At 51.1% G+C, this 16,200-nt stretch overlaps 6 protein-coding genes across 6 annotated transcripts; 3 read left to right on the top strand and 3 right to left on the bottom strand.

Moving 5' to 3' along the window:
* Nucleotides 1–4: 4 nt before the first annotated feature.
* Nucleotides 5–1,515, bottom strand: COCVIDRAFT_17678 (hypothetical protein; the record flags this gene model as incomplete). Its single annotated transcript, XM_014699110.1, has 4 exons — nucleotides 5–147; nucleotides 201–574; nucleotides 639–1,123; nucleotides 1,186–1,515. The coding sequence occupies 4 exons, from the start codon at nucleotides 1,513–1,515 to the stop codon at nucleotides 5–7; spliced, it is 1,332 nt and encodes a 443-aa protein (XP_014554596.1).
* Nucleotides 1,516–2,589: 1,074 nt separating this feature from the next.
* COCVIDRAFT_28329 (hypothetical protein) lies at nucleotides 2,590–5,077 on the bottom strand (the record flags this gene model as incomplete). Its single annotated transcript, XM_014699141.1, has 4 exons — nucleotides 2,590–2,721; nucleotides 2,774–3,601; nucleotides 3,653–4,879; nucleotides 4,934–5,077. 4 exons carry the CDS (start codon nucleotides 5,075–5,077, stop codon nucleotides 2,590–2,592), a joined length of 2,331 nt encoding a protein of 776 aa, XP_014554627.1.
* Nucleotides 5,078–5,278: 201 nt separating this feature from the next.
* On the top strand, nucleotides 5,279–8,817 carry COCVIDRAFT_39499 (hypothetical protein; the record flags this gene model as incomplete). The annotated part of the gene is made up of 7 exons (XM_014699140.1): nucleotides 5,279–5,468; nucleotides 5,575–5,793; nucleotides 5,842–6,955; nucleotides 7,795–7,849; nucleotides 7,899–8,015; nucleotides 8,178–8,696; nucleotides 8,746–8,817. 7 exons carry the CDS (start codon nucleotides 5,279–5,281, stop codon nucleotides 8,815–8,817), a joined length of 2,286 nt encoding a protein of 761 aa, XP_014554626.1.
* Nucleotides 8,818–9,579: 762 nt separating this feature from the next.
* COCVIDRAFT_28326 (hypothetical protein) lies at nucleotides 9,580–10,948 on the top strand (the record flags this gene model as incomplete). Its single annotated transcript, XM_014699139.1, has 3 exons — nucleotides 9,580–9,645; nucleotides 9,709–10,129; nucleotides 10,182–10,948. The coding sequence occupies 3 exons, from the start codon at nucleotides 9,580–9,582 to the stop codon at nucleotides 10,946–10,948; spliced, it is 1,254 nt and encodes a 417-aa protein (XP_014554625.1).
* Nucleotides 10,949–11,219: 271 nt separating this feature from the next.
* On the bottom strand, nucleotides 11,220–11,595 carry COCVIDRAFT_39497 (hypothetical protein; the record flags this gene model as incomplete). Its single annotated transcript, XM_014699138.1, has 3 exons — nucleotides 11,220–11,247; nucleotides 11,299–11,407; nucleotides 11,451–11,595. 3 exons carry the CDS (start codon nucleotides 11,593–11,595, stop codon nucleotides 11,220–11,222), a joined length of 282 nt encoding a protein of 93 aa, XP_014554624.1.
* Nucleotides 11,596–12,236: 641 nt separating this feature from the next.
* COCVIDRAFT_39496 (hypothetical protein) lies at nucleotides 12,237–14,784 on the top strand (the record flags this gene model as incomplete). Its single annotated transcript, XM_014699137.1, has 6 exons — nucleotides 12,237–12,318; nucleotides 12,369–12,386; nucleotides 12,455–12,531; nucleotides 12,593–12,659; nucleotides 12,715–14,659; nucleotides 14,724–14,784. 6 exons carry the CDS (start codon nucleotides 12,237–12,239, stop codon nucleotides 14,782–14,784), a joined length of 2,250 nt encoding a protein of 749 aa, XP_014554623.1.
* Between the last annotated feature and the right edge of the window lie 1,416 nt (nucleotides 14,785–16,200).

The raw sequence follows: 16,200 nt of genomic DNA, 5'->3' as shown, positions 1-16,200 counted from the left end.
TCTTCTATAGCTTTGATGTACCCTGCGGCCTCTCCAAAGCCTTCGTTTTGGCTTGGAAATTCTTCACCAGTTGTCGGATACCAAGATCCAGCATAACATCCTCAGACCCACCCGGGATTCTAACACCTGGAACCTCGCGGTATATTCCTATCGTTCATGTTAATCATTTCCCGAGTGATTCAAAGTTGATATCCACTTACTCTCAACCAATTCTCCCTGTCCCGACTTGGTGTAGCCATTTCCTCCGAAGAGCAGCTGTGCCGTTTGTGCACACTCATTCAGAACGATACCGCTTTGCGCCTTGACCATGGCTGTCAAGCCTCCCAGTTCGATATCCGCCTTCGCTTTAGGCAAATGTACCATTTGGTAAACGAAGCTTTCCACCCATGTCCATTGGGATTCCAGCAAAGCACCAGCTTTAGCAAGGCGGTGTCGAACCACGGCTTGATTGATCAGCGGCTGGCCAAAAGCTTCGCGCTTGATCACGTATTCCATCGCTGCGGCAAGAGCGACACGAGCTTGACGAGTTGCACCAATGGCAATGGAGAGTCGCTCATGGTTGAAGTTGGTCATTCTGTAAGCCATGCAGTCAGCCGTAGAACACACACAATGCCACAATGTCACAGTGTCATGCTTACATGTACTTCATGCCCATTCCTTCCTCCCCAATGAGATTTTCTACGGGCACTTTAACGTCATCGAGCTCGATAAATGTCGTGCCCCCAGTAACCTGCCCTCCAACCTTGAGTCTGCGCATGGTTACTCCCGGATAGCCTTTCAGAGGCACAACCAGCATCGACAATCCTGTTGGTCCTGGCCCACCAGTTCTCACGGCCATGGAGCAGTAATCAGACCAAATACCATTTGTAATCCACTTCTTGGAGCCATTGACAATGTAGTGTTTTCCATCAGGTGTCTTTATAGCCGTTGTGGTGATGTTTGCGACGTCTGATCCAGCCTCGGGCTCGGTAATCGCAATGCAAGTCCGCTTCTTGCCCGTCAAGAGTTCTGGTAGGAAGCGCTCTTGTAGCTGTTTATTGCCGAATTTATAGAGAGGTGGTACGCCAAACGACATGCCCGTTGTGACAGAGCCTGGGGGTCCTCCGAGACCAGATCGTGCCATCTGGCATTTCCGTTAGCTATGCTCAAGGGCACCTCTTTAGAAACAGGTCGCTCTTTTTGTACCTCATCAGCGTAGATCATGGTGTGAATATAGTCCCATTCCTCGACCTTGACCACGCCAAGAATATCATGAATCCCTAGCTTCTTCAGCCACTCCACCGGCAGAGGCGCGGGAAGCGTAGGGATCAACATATTCGCCTTCGCAAACGTCTCAAAGACATGTTCCGGCACCGTCTCAGCCGTATCCCATTCCAGCGCCTTCTCAATCATATTCTTCTGCACAAACGCGCGACACGCCTTTTGCCATCTCAGATGCGTCTCCTTGTAGTATGGAGACGGAAGCCCAACAATGTACGGCGGCTCAGAAAAGGGGACAAACGCAGTGGCGGACATGGTGCCGGGTTGATTGGAGGCGAAATTCAAGCTGAAAGTTGGGTCGTTAATGTAAATGACAGGCTGTCTCCCGTGTGCATGTTGGTCGCGTTGCGTCGTTTACGAACGACGCGTGCTTATGCGTTAGGAGAGCGGGGAGAGTCTGGGGTAGCTTCGGATGAGCCGAGGTTCCCCAGAATCTGACACAGCTTGTGCGAGGGCATGAACCGACGACGAATCAGCTTTGCATAGCCTACCCCTCACCATTGCAGATGTAAGAGATAAGAACGATGTTAAGGGGGGTGTTCACTTATAATTTTAGATTACCATGCTGAACTACTGTGTCTTCGGTACCCATACCCGGCCTGTGGGACAGCCCTACCGAGCTGCCGTGACAACCCTGTCCTTGCCATGGCCCTCGCATGTGATTGTTGGTCTGAATCAACTAAGGCTCAAATGTCATTGATTTTGTTCTCGCAACTATATCCATATACAGATTACTCACCAAGAAATAGGCGGACTTATCGCTTGTTCACGTGCTTGATAGAGACAATTGTGTAGATACAATCAAATAACATATGCATACGGAGAATTTGAGTTACACAACGATAACTATGTATCGGCGTGAATATCCATGAAAGTGGAGATAGGTTGAACGGAAATTTGTACAGGAGTAAATTTTTATAGACTAACGTCCATCCCTGCATAACGGGACACCCTGCGTGCCGGGACCGGCCAATCAGCTTGCAGATTCTGAGCAGAAGTCCGTGATTTAAGTAAGCTGATTGGCCGGTCCCGGCACGCAGGGTGTCTCGTTACGCAGGGACGGACGTTACATCTCTGGTGGACTACAGTACAGGGGCATGTGGTGGACTACAGTACAGACGCATGTGATAGACTACAGTACAGATGTATGTGCTACCATGACCGTAGCTGCTGGAATGAACATTCTGCTCACTCATTCACAAGACGACAGTACTAAAGCCCACTTACTTAGTAATTAAGCCTCGGGGTGAAGGGGTTAGATCCTTTGGTGTTTAGGAAGCGACCATATCGGGTCAACCTCCTACGCGAGGGGTGAATGATGGAAAACCCCTAATCTTCCTCAATCTCGCCTTCCTCGCTTCCGCTACGGAGAGCGCGATCTTCTTCTTCCTTCTTGGATGACGGTTCAGGAGCGGGGGTCTTGGACTTGCGGTCCGCACCACGGGGAGAGTAGCGTGCACGCTGAGAAAAGTTAGTCATTTCCTGTAAAATGTAACACTGCTTGTTTACATACCTTGGTCTCTCGATCGCGCCTACTAGAGCTTTCTTCGCTGTCGCGACGGCGTCGGGTCGAGGAAGTGCGGCCACCGCTGTCGCCGTAGTCGAGCAGACTAACAGTCGCCTCACGAGGGTCGGCTCTGCTAACGTAAGATCGTTCACGCTCCACTTCACGCTCGCGGCGCTCACGACCATAGTGATCTCCAAGAGAGCCTCGACGAGAGCGCTCATACCGATCATCATCTCGGCGGTCACGACGTGGAACAGGAGACAGGCCCGTGCTGTCGCTGTTTCTATAGCGCGCCTCTCTGTCTTGCACTGCTCGTCGACGCTCTGCAGCGTACGGGTCATGTTCAGGTGAGCGAGTGCGCGTACGATGACGGCGGTGAGAGTCAGAATGTCCGCTGCGATACTCACGATCTCGATCACGTCTATCCCTGTCACGGTCGCGATCATCGCGCCTGCTCCTATCCCGACGATCATTCTCCTTGTCCTTCAATCGGGAGATGTACTTATCGAACGCCAATTCGCGTAGTGTATCTGATTTCAGTGCGCGGTATTCGTCTGTTTTCTCAACACGGGGACGTACCGCTTCCCAGTCGTCTGATACCGACACTGGTGGATCAAGGTGCTTGATAACAGAGCGAAGCTTGTCTACGGCGTAGCGTTCGTTGGACTCCTCGTCTCGTCGTTCTTCTTCCTCGCGTTTCTTCACTTTGTTGAGGACGTAGTTGTAGATGCTGTGCATGGACTGTTCGTCAATATCAGCTGTGCGAGGATCTTTTCGCATGACAGTTAGGAATTCTTCCACAGGAGTCGATGTGGTAACCTCAAATCGTTGTTGCTAGGGCTACAGTTAGCGGTGGGTTGCATGTCGGTGTAAAGCTAGACTTACCTCTAGTACATCCAAGGCCCGTCGGCGTAGGGTACGGAACTTGCTCTCTTCTTCTTCGAGAGCATCGCGGAACAGATCAAGAGGGGACGATCCGCTTTGTCCAAGCATGGCCGTGTAACGGGCATCCTCTTGGACCAGCTCATGAATGTCTTTCCATTTACTGCCAGCACGTAGCGCGCCTTTGTGCCTGAGTTCATCAAGTAGGTCTATGAACGCATCGCGGTTCTTGCGCTCGATACGGCGCTTGATGCGTCGCTCGGCCTGAACTCGATCGTTGTGCTCGCGCTGGAGCTGTCTGATGTGTTTCTCAAACTGATCGAGGACATCTAGGCGAGTCAAAGTCTTGAACTTTTCACTCTTGAACTCTTCGTTGCGCTCCAGCTTCTCCTCAGCCGTGTGCCAGCGAGTAAAGGGCTCCAGATCCAGTGCCTGTAGCAGACCCATGACTTGGTCGAGGGCGGATTCTCTGCTCGCTTCCTCTTCTTCCTCATGCGCCTTTTTGAGAGAGATGATGTATTCCTCGAACAGGGTCCTTCGCTCATTGTCGTCCTTGGCAGAGCGGAAAATGGTCTCTTCTTCGATAATGGGAAGAGCAGTCTTCCAGCGGGTGTAGTATTTGATCTCCGGGTGCGAACGCAGCATCGCAGTGAAATCAGAGCGCAGCTTGGCTTGGCGATCCTGCTCCTTGAGCTTTTCCTGGGCGCGCAAATCTTCGCAATACTTCCGGAAAGCCTCCTCGCGCTTCTCGGGCTCTGGTATGGCACGCCAGTTGGGGTCATGAATACCAGCACGCACAGCCTGCTGCCACGACCAGTCAGGCTGAACCTTGATCTGCTTGAGCACCTTGATGAAAGCAGCCTCGGCCTCTTGGGGCGTGGAAAACTGAAGCTCAGTGCCTGCCGTGAAACTAATGTTGGGTCGATCGCCAACGAAGCCAGACTCGCGATCCCGGTCTCTATCGTCGCGACGGTCGTGGCGATCGGGGCGGTACTCGTCGCGTTCGGGGCGTCTGTTCTCGTACGACTGCGCATTCGAGGGTGGTCCCCCCGCCCAGCCAGAGGGACCAACTGGGGGAGGCCGCTGAGGCGGCAGGCTCTGCCTCATCTGGTCGATTTTCTGCTGAACAACATCAGGAACAGTCCACGTTGTCTGCTTAGTCTCAATATGCGCAAAGTATCGCTTTCCGTCTGCCCAGTGGGCTGCCCAGCCGGTGCCAGGGAGTGCGCGCTATTCACATAGTTAGCTATCAACCGAATAAGGAGTCCGTGGGATAAATTCCACCTCAACATCGTCTTTCAACTCGTCAGGCTTCTCCCACGTAGTGAGCTTCGTGATCGTGTTATAGTAGTATTCCCTGCCATCTGGAGTTTTAGCAGTTGTCCAAGTGGAGCCAGGCGGCGCCATTGGAGGCGGAAATCCGTTCATTGCGGTGAGACTGCAGCGAGAGGTGATGGAGTATCGCGCGTGTGCGTGTCGTCGAGCTGAGTTGCGAAGAAGCTGTGGAAACAACTTATTGGTGCACGGACCTTATGGCCCGCACGGATCTTGTGGCTAGCGCGGGTTACTGGGACCCCTAGCTCAGGCACCGGATTCACGTGCCCTCTCTGCTATTCACTCGACGTAGCCATGGCTGCAGATACGGCCGAAGCGCAGCCGCGCCAAAGCCTCGAGTTCGTCGAGAGCTCTGTTCTGGAAGCAGTTGTTCCTGCAAAGTCTGAAATCGACATCAAAACCGCCATCGAGTCTTGGGATGGTGCGGGACATGATGATGGGTCCATTCTACCTTTCCTAGAGCAGCGACAGGTGCTTCTCCTCGGTATGTCTCGCCAGTTTACCATCCAATGCATGTCTCTTACTCATGCATAGGCTTTTAGATGAACTACTAGCTGTATATGTCGTCTTTCGAACACCACTGTTGGAAGATTCTACCCTCAAGGGATATCTTGAAAGATTGGTGGTCAATGTGGAAGCATTCGCCTTCAGCACTGCTCCCCCACCTGAGCAAGACCCCAAATCAGGAACCCTAAAGGAACTCATATATTCTGGTACCATCAAACCTTCAGACGAGCCTAGCATTGTGTGTCACGGTGAAGGTGGTAATGCTCATACCTTTGTCATCTGGAAGGTTGATATCTTCATTGGTAAGGTCTGCAGATTACGAAGTATTCGCAGTATCTAATTTCAAGTAGTCCGTCCTCAGGGCAGATTTCACAAGCCCGCAGTTTACTTCCAACCCACGGCCTCCTTTAAGCCTGCAGAAAACCCCAAAGATGATGCTCTGGAAGATGATTATCTCCCAAGCCGCGTGCCCACACCACTGAATTTACTTCAGTCATTCGAGAACGACCCAGCTCTGGTCGGTGTCCACCCCCGGCTTTCGGCCATGCGCATCAGCAAAGTCACGCCGAGTGCTCCTGTTGCAAGGGAAATGGTCCGCCCTATCCGGAATGGCCAAAAGCCTATATTCAGGGTGCTCCCACCGCTCATATGGAGAGTAAGATATTCAAGACTCCATGCGTCAGTGAATGATCTATCTTTGATCGCTTCCCTGGACCTAGAAGTTGCCCAGTTCGCTACATATGACGTTAGAATCAAGAATGTTAAGCTGGCATTACATGGCGGCAAAACCAAAGAGCTGAGCACGGAACAAGACGCAACAGTTAGCCATAAGCCTGGCGACCAACTGACATATCTGTACAAGATTATGCCAGATCTTTCCCCTGATGGAACCCCATCACTTGGAACTAAGGGTCACTATCTAATACTCAACGTTGAGGCCAATGTCACCATGTCCAGCGATTGCCGACCGGACATTGCAATTGAATGGAAAACACCCGTCGATTTTGCATCTGAACAAGCATCTGGCCATGCCAAGGCTTTTCACCGTCCCACCAGCTCTATGAGTCAAGCGACAAACGCATCTAATCCGGATGCTCTTGTCGGGTCTGATTCTCAAGATCAGCACGGGCATGCACTCTCGAGTAACGAGGTGAATGTCACACTTACGATTTCTGGGCCACCCAGCATTCAAGTTGGCGAGATCTTTACATGGGACGTATTCATTGTCAACCGATCCGATAAAATGCGAAGGCTAGCAATCTTGGTCATTGTAAAGCGACCAAGAGATGGTGAGAAGAAGCACAGATCACATCCATCCACATCATCTGTAGGCGGTCCTCGTGTAGAAAAAAGGGAGTTACTTGCAACAGCCGTCACGGACGAGAATGTCGTTTATGCCAAGCAGAAGAGTACAAGGACAGAGACGGCAGATTTGATCTGTTTGACGACGGACATACGCGTAGGGTAAGTAAATGTAACCTGACCGGCTGCGGACCGAGGATACTAATTGCACACAGACAACTTTCGCCTGGGTCTTGCTATACGGCTGATATCAAGTTGCTCGCGCTCACTGCGGGTGTATTGTCGGTCGAGTCCATACGGGTGGTGGATCTGGTCACCAACGAAGCTGTAGACATCCGCGACTTGCCCAGTATCGTTGCTGTAGCACCATGAGTTTTTTCTAGAAGCCATTATACCCTGATCGTCTTTCCAAGCATTATTGAAGATTGAATGCATTTTGGATTTGCGCTCGTCTTGAATGCATGTCTGTAGCAGCCCATGATGCTACTTGTGAAGTTGGTGAGTGCCAGGATCACTTTCCCCTCTCAGCAGGTGAGCCGAGATATCCGGTACTGTATCGGGCCATACCATGAAACCTTGTGTGAATAGACGGTGAGGCATCAGACACACATAGGTATTGAATAGAAGTTTGTAGAACGAGCCCGCATCCGCTCGGAACTGGGCTGGTTCCAGTTGATGCCTGTCCCTTGGTCTATGAAAGCCGTCATTGGTCGCGGCGCGTGAAACTCTCCGCCACTGCACCATGATCATTCGTGCATCAACCCCAGGCAAGCTGCGCCTTCTACCCCCTCATACTGGTAGACTGCTCCTCTGCTCACAAAAGCATCCTTATCCGCCTACAGCCTTCGCAACCTGTGCCATACAGCCTTGAGAGATAGAAGAGGGCCACTTATCGCTGCACACGGACCTTCGGCTGCGTTTCAGCAACGTCATCGGGCGCCATCTGCGAGCAACGCTACACCTAGAGCTTTTTCACAGGACCCAGCACTTACCATGAACAGCACCAGGCATAGACTGCTTTACCAGCTAAACAGTCGCTGGATCTACGGAAAGATTGTGAGCGACACTGCCGACAACCGCCTGACCATCTACTGACAGCGACCAGCCGCTGCTCCATTCGATTGTCTTTCTTTTGCAAATGGCTGCCGTGAGTCTGCTCACGCGCAAGTACAACCAGTACTATGCAGCGCGACCAGTCCTCACCACAATGATCACCAACGCCGTATGTGCCCTCCTCCGCTCCCCGTAAGACTTGCGCGCATCGCGAGCCCCATGTCGCACACAGTCCCCCCTTCCGAACCATGCGATCGCTGCATCAATTTCGACGTCAATCTCGAATACATCTACAAGAAGTACACAAAGCAAGAACTGACAGTGATACCAGGTGTTGGGTGGTATTGCGGACACGGTGGCGCAGACCCTGACTGCTGTGCGAGAGCGCGCCGTTCGCAAGAAGGGCGGCCCAGGCAAGGACGACTTCCTGGCGATTGAGATTCACGACCTCGACAAGCGCAATCCATTCAACGAGAACGATCTCATTCCCGACTCGAAGAAACTGCCGCCGCCTTTTGATTTCGAGCGCACCACCAGGTTCATGTCGTACGGTTTCCTCATGTCGCCCATCCAGCACAGGTGGTTCAGGTTCCTGTCCGCCACATTCCCCGTCACAAAGACTGCTACATGGATGCCGGCATTGAAGCGCGTGGCTTTTGACCAATTCCTGTTTGCCCCAGCTGGTCTGGCTGCATTCTTTACCTTTATGACAATTGCCGAGGGCGGCGGTAAGCGAGCCGTGCAGCGTAAGTTCCAGGATGTCTATGTGCCTGCGCTCAAGGCCAACTACATGGTCTGGCCAGCAGTGCAAATCATCAACTTCCGTGTCATGCCCATTCAATACCAAATTGTAAGTTGCCCGGCCTCGAAAAACCTAGGCGAGACTAACTCTCTGCCAGCCTTTTGTATCCAGTGTGGGTATTGCCTGGACTGCCTACCTTTCCTTGACCAACTCCGCCGAAGACGCCTAAGTCTCTCCCACTATACAAACAGACTTCCCTTGTACAACTATCATGGATACACGTAAGCTGGATCATGACGATCTCGATTTGCTGCCCTTGACCTTTTTTGTGCGTCTCTACAATTAAATGGGCATTTGCGCGGCGTTGGGTCTGTCGACCTTTTGTTCAGAGGAACTAAGATTTGCGTATACAACTGTCAACTAGATCAGAATGAAATGCTTTTTCTATTTTATTATGTTGTTGGTTTAACATGAGGGCATTTCGTAATGACTTTGTTCAGTTTGAAACATTAATGACACTGGGGACCGTCGATGTACCATCGGAGAGCGAAAGGAAATGCTAGGAGCTGCAAGCTCTTGTAGCTACTGCTCTCCGAAACCAGCCGTCACTCTCGGCCGCGGGGGAGGGGGGCTTCACTCGCGCATCCTGCGCAGTACAAGGGCAGCTAAAACATTTTACTTTAGCTAATGAGGCTTGGTTTTAGTCACGCTGGTTTTCTTTTTGTGGTTCGATAAGGAGCAAGAAGCTTTGCATGCAGGAGAGGAACTTGTGGACTGACTGCCCCGCTGCGACCACCCCCACCAAGCTTAGCAACATACTACAACCCAGACCAAACACCACCCTTTTCTCTCCTTCTTCTTCCTTAATCCACATCTTCTCCTGTAAGTGAGCCCTTAAAAAAACACAAACTACCAATTGCGCCCAAATTCAGACAGCTTAAGAGCAAGAGCTTCACTGACGCGCCATCACAGTACACCCCCTACACACGTCATGTCTCTCTCCAACAAGCTATCGATCGCCGACGTCGATCTCAAGGACAAGCGCGTCCTGATTCGAGTAAGTGAATCTTATGATACTTTGTACAATTCAGAGGTCACATCTAACCATGACAATCTCTAGGTCGACTTCAACGTCCCTCTGGACGCCGACAAGAAGATCACCAACAACCAGCGCATAGTCGGCGCACTTCCCACAATCAAGCACGCCATCGACAATGGCGCCAAAGCCGTCATCCTCATGTCCCACCTTGGCCGACCAGACGGAAAGCCAAACGCAAAATACAGCCTCAAGCCGGTTGTTGCCGAGCTGGAGAAGCTCCTTGGCAAGAGCGTCACCTTCACCGACGACTGCGTTGGCAAGTCGGTCGAGGATACCGTCAACAGCGCTAGCGGTGGCCAAGTCATCCTACTAGAGAACCTACGCTTCCACGCCGAGGAGGAGGGTAGCTACAAGGACGATGATGGCAAGAAGCAAAAGGTAGACAAGAGCAAGGTCGACGAGTTCAGGAAGGGCTTGACTGCTCTGGGTGACGTCTACATCAGTGAGTAATACAATGAGTGCGTTGGTGAAAACACAAAGCTAATCATTCATAGACGACGCTTTCGGTACTGCTCACCGCGCGCACAGCTCCATGGTCGGTGTTGACCTTCCACAAAAGGCCTCTGGCTTCCTTGTCAAGAAGGAGCTTGATTACTTCGCAAAAGCTCTCGAGGAGCCCAAGCGACCTTTCCTCGCCATCCTCGGTGGTGCGAAGGTCTCCGACAAGATCCAATTGATCGACAACCTGCTTGGCAAGGTCAACAGCCTGATCATCTGCGGAGGCATGTCCTTCACCTTCAAGAAGACTCTTGAGGGCGTCAAGATTGGTGACAGCTTGTTCGATGAGGCTGGCAGCAAGACCGTCAAGGACCTTGTCGAGAAGGCGAAGAAGAACAACGTCAAGATTGTGCTCCCCGTCGACTACATCACTGCTGATAAGTTTGACAAGGACGCCAAAACTGGCTACGCCGAGGACAAGGACGGCATCCCAGATGGTTGGATGGGTCTCGACTGTGGAGAGAAGTCGATCAAGCTTTACAAGGAGGCCATCGATGAGGCGCAGACCATCCTCTGGAACGGTCCTGCTGGTGTGTTCGAGTTCGACAAGTTCGCCGCTGGTACCAAGGCGACACTCGACGCCGCTGTTGACGCTGCGCAGAGCGGCAAGATTGTCATCATCGGTGGTGGTGACACAGCTACTGTGGCGGCCAAGTACGGTGTAGAAGACAAGCTCTCCCACGTCTCAACCGGAGGCGGCGCGTCGCTTGAGCTGCTCGAGGGTAAGGATCTGCCCGGTGTCTCTGCCCTGTCAAGTAAGTAAAACAGTCACTCAAAGAGGTGAACGGTGGCTCAAGAACAGGGAAGGTATATCGTCGAAGTTATGATAATGTAGCCATATAGCTCTTTGTGGTTTCAATATTGATGAACCATGCTTCGATTGTAGTCTTTTGTTTGTAGCTTCAGACACGCTGTGATGCCGTTTGTGATATGCCCTGGCCGCTCAGACCGTGTCGTACTGCACCCTCTATTGACCACCATCGCGGCTTCCCGGTGAAATGCTATCGTGTCGTAACATCGTGGTGGTGTGTTCATCATTTGCCCAGCTTCTTCAGCTCCTCCCTGCATGTTGTCAGCTTTGACACTACGCAATACCAAACATAGACCTCTTACCTCAGCTGCACGGCAAAGTCATCGTTCGTGTCATCATCATCCCAGCTCTCCTCCCACAGGTGTGTGTTGCCGTTGGGGATCTGTGTCTCCTCTTCTGTCCAGTCTGGCCCTACCGTCAGCTAATCCTATAGCCAACTCATCTTGCTGCCTACCTTCGACGGGAAAGTCCTCAAACTCGTCATCCTCCTCGAGTTGTGTCGCAGGCTTCTTCTCCGGTGCCAGCGGTTGCTCGCCGTTCTTCGAGTCGTTGGTCACGGCCTTCTTCATATCATTGCTTCCTTGCGCTGAGCCGGACATCGTGCTAGATTTGTGTAGTGCGATTGATGCTGCAAAATAATCTCGTAGTATCTGGACCGATGGGTAGGGATGCGTTGGTGTTTGTGCTTCCGTAGGCTTGGTAGTAGTCGCGGCTCTAGCATCGGCGGCGGCGGCGGAGGCGGGCAACTTACCCGCAGATCTAACAATCACGTGACGCTCATTGGCAACCCCGGTTCGCGTTTCGCGGGTGGGGTTTTAACTTTCCAGCTGTACCCGCTGCTTGGCTTTCCCAGGTACAATATGTCTGCCTAAAGGAACTAAATCCTTTTTTCTTAGGCTGCCCATTGCTATGTTTGTAAGACTTGGGTGTAAGCATGCGTGGGCTTGCGGACGAAAATGTACCTATCTGACCGCCCGCCGCAGAGCATGACGTACTGCGTTTAGCTCCGACGCATTAGGCGCATTTGTCTGGATGGCTTACTAGGTTAATGCATACATAGATACCCGCTCATCGCGTTTGCTGGGGCTATCCCGCTGTCCGCGGGCCCTTGTAATATACTATACTTTCTCTCTTTCTCTCCTCCCCCAGCTTTTGCTCCGTTTTTCCCTTTCCTCAACTTCTTTGCTGGCGAGGCTTCGATCTTCTTTCCCCGCCTACCAGACTTTCTTTTTTAGGCAACATGTTCAAAGTCGGTGGGTGGCTCAAGGGCCATACACCCGGGCATTCAAAGAGTCTGGACTCTTTGGATGAGTTTGCACAGAGTGAGGCTTGTGGTATTCGTGAGGCAAAATGGGTTGCTGACGCTCGGTAGTTCAGGAAGCTATGGGTGGTAGGAATCCTACGGATCATTTTGCTTCAGGCAATGTGGCATGCAGAACTAATGGCGTGCCAACGTAGCTGTTAACTATATCATGGCCGACGATATCGAAAACGCCGAAATTCACCTTAACAAGGGCAGTTCTCCATTTCACCAGGTATGTATTAACGTTCAACTTGCAGACATATTCCATGGAGTGTTGAGCTTACATACTACAGCTTGGAGCAGGTGTATGCGTCTTCATAAGGGCAACGTTGGGTTTTGAACCAGAAATCGTCCGCGAAGGTCTCGTCAGATGCCCATTCCCGGTCTTCCGAACTTAGACTGACATGAGGCACAGCCGCCAATGCCTTGTATGTAGCCGAGAACTCAGCCTACGAACAACAGCGACGCGCTAGCAAAGACCCAAACTCGTATCGGTCGTCGATATACCCCCCGGGCACTGAATATGTGGTATGCATGGCGGAAGCACAGTTGATGAGTGCGGTTGTGGGTGTGCTCAACGAGAGCTTGACTGAGGCCATCAAGAGTTTCTACAAGCTGAGGAAAGCATATATTGCGTTGGAGGGTGTGATACAGAATGAGAAGAACTTCCTCAAGGAAAGGAGTACAAGCAGTCTCAACTCCTCAGGGTCGAGTAGCTCTTTAAAAGGTGGATCAGGCCCTTCGAGTTTGAAGAGTAGCAAGGTTCAGGGCTCCAAGGCTGCTGCACCTGCGAATGCATCTGCTGCAGGTTCGACGTCCGATCTTAAGCAGACTACGACAATTACCCCGGAGACAAAAAAGGCCGCACACGATGACAACGACGATGATTTTGAATTCGTGGATGCTGCAGAAGACCGGCCGGAGGTTGCAACACCTCTTGAATATACAGGTCACATTAATGTCCCTGTTGACAAGAATGCTTCAGTGGAACTAAACAATGCCCAAAAGAGAGTTGACGTGGAATCTAGTTCAGCACCGGCTCTACCTACAGCAGGTGAAAACTCATCTTCAATACCGAACGCCATCGAATATTTTGAGCAGCTCACATTAAGCGATGAGGGCCAGGACATTGCTTCGTTTAGCGATCACCCAGTAGATACTTTTGTTCTGTCTGGATCTAACTTTTGTTTTGGGATGTTACTACTCATTCTCTCATTTATACCGCCCTCATTTGCTACCTTGCTGAAGGTAGTCGGTTTCAAGGGTGACCGAGAACGAGGCATGAAGATGCTGTGGCAGGCGACCAAGTTTGACAACATCCATGGTGCCATGGCCGGTGTGGTCCTGATGGGATATCTAAATGGGTTTACAAACTTTTGCGACATTCTCCCATCACATGGAGAGGGTGCATATCCTAAGGAAAAATGTATGGCTTTGCTCCGCTACATGCGTGAAAGGTATCCCCAGAGTCATCTGTGGCTTCTTGAGGAATCACGAATGCTGGCATCTGAGAAAGAGCTCGAAAAGGCTGTTCAATTCATAGCCGAGGCGGGCGAGACGAAGCTCAAGCAACTCGAGGCCCTGAGCTGGTTCGAACGTAGTCTCAACAACATGTATATGCACGACTACGAGGCCGCTGCCGCTGGGTTCGACAAATGCGTCACCCTGAACAACTGGAGTCACGGACTATACTACTACATCATCGCCGCGTCCTACATCGAGTTGTACAGAAAAAACAAGACCACCAACCCCACCGAAGCAAAGAAGTACGGCGAAAAGGCCGAAGAGATCATGAAAAAGGTAATCCCCAACACGGGCAAAAAGAAGTTCATGGCCCGCCAACTCCCCTTTGACGTCTTTGTCAGCCGCAAGATCCAAAAATGGGAAGCCCGTGCCAAAGAATGGAAGTGCGGCCTCATCGACGCTGTCGGCATCTCGCCCATCGAAGAGATGATATACTTCTGGAACGGCTACAAACGCATGCGCAACGACCACCTCGCCGTCTCGCTCGCGAACCTCGCCTGGAGCGAATCTCCCGCCAACCCGCACTGGGACAAGGAAAGCGTCGACGAGAAAGCTATACTACATGTTCTCCGCGCTGCTACGCTACGCAGCATGGGGCAGCCGGCTGAAGCCAAGGTTCTTCTTGAGAAGGAAGTGTTGTCCGTGGATCGTGCGCTACTGACTGGGGGCCTGAAAGACAACTGGACGGCGCCGTGCGCACGGTACGAAATGGCGGCGAACATCTGGCGCGAGGCGGATGCAGAGGGGCATCCTGAGGAGCATGTTGAGGTGCTAGGGCAGTGTAGGGATTGGTTGGATGAAGTTACCAAGTGGGGGAGCTACGATTTAGATGCCAGGTACGTTTTTTCCTCTCTTCCTTTTTCTTTTGCGCATGAACTAACATGTTTCTTCTTTGCAAAGAATCGGAATAAGGATTACGACTGCGAAGGAGACGCTGAGGAAGTACGGGATTCAGTGTTGATGATTATGGCGGACCGGCGGGGTGGTGGACTTATCGAAACATGGTATAGACTGGGGCGGTATTTAGAGCACTTTTATATGTGGGGGGAAATCACGTACATATTCACGTACATATGCAAGGTGATTTACTGCACGACATCCTCGTATATATATTCTCTTGGGAACTTGCGGCGATTAGATAAGGCGATTTCGTTCCTCGACAAACTTTTCCCACATTCAATACACATAGGATAGTAGCGTTACCTGTTAGAAGGGAGGGAGATTCAACAAGCTATAACAACCAAGTTCAACTGTTACCATACGTGCTCTCTTTCTCTCTTGCGTTATTTCCTTTTGACCCACCTTTTTTCCCCTTCTGCTTCTTTCTGCTACGCCACAATTTCCCAAACGGGTAATTAACACCTAAATGATCGAGTATAGGGACACGGGTGGGGCTTTATTGTTTTACTTTTTTTCCCTTCTTCTTTCTCCCCAACAATCTAGTTTCTTTTTTTTCTTTGTCTTGATCTCGTAGATGTCTGAATTGAGTGTAACAGATTATTTTTTTCAATTTGCTGTTTGGGGTTTGTTTGATTGGGGGAATATATTAGGGGGGGGAGGATGGTGTTACGTTTGTGGAGTTTTGTTTGTTTTTGAGATTAAGGTTTCAAGGGTAGGGGGGTGGCGGGACGGGTCGTAAGTGTTTGGGGCGAGTTTGTTCAGGAGGTGGAGGTAAGTTGTGGTGAAAGGGCGGGCTAACTGAATAGAGAGGTTGTTCCCGTTTAATTTCCTCATGTGGATGAAGAGGTTCTCATGTGGGGAGGGGAGAGGATGGGGCTCTTTTGTGGATTGCTTGGTTGGTGCCAAGGTGGGTTTGTGGATGCGGCTCATGGTTCGTCTTCGCCACATTTACATGTGAATATGGTTTCAATTTTTTAGATTTCTGGGTGATTTGGCTTTGTGTATCAATTTGCAATCAATTGAGTTGTTTGAGAGGTATCATTGGGGGTCTGAAGACTTGATATAGAGTTCAATCATGCAATAGGTCTATATTATATAGGCAAACACCATATAGAAGTCAGACTACGTAGAATCACGATAACAGTACCGCAACACCATGGATGGACCAATGATCCCTTTCTGGCTCTCATCATCCCACTACCTCCAAACTCAAAGTATGAAAACACATGTTGTGCTGAGCAAGCATTGTGTAAGCGTGGTCAACCCCAGTTGACGAGTAGCAAAAACCCACTCTACAGACCGAACAGCGCCGAAAAAGCAGCGTAATTGACCGACTAGAATCAACACATTTTCAGATTCCCTTCCCTTTGCAGTAAAACAACCAGGTGGTTGGAAATATCAAAGGGGGGAGGGTGGAGCACGGGGGCTGGAGGGCAGGGCAGAAGAAGAGGGGGGGCCTGAAAGCATCAGTGGCGAT

This window comes from Bipolaris victoriae (genome assembly GCF_000527765.1).
Source record: "Bipolaris victoriae FI3 unplaced genomic scaffold scaffold_66, whole genome shotgun sequence".
In the NCBI taxonomy this organism is placed as follows: domain Eukaryota; kingdom Fungi; phylum Ascomycota; class Dothideomycetes; order Pleosporales; family Pleosporaceae; genus Bipolaris; species Bipolaris victoriae.
Note: the sequence above shows the minus strand (reverse complement) of the source record. Positions and strands in the feature narration are given on the sequence as shown.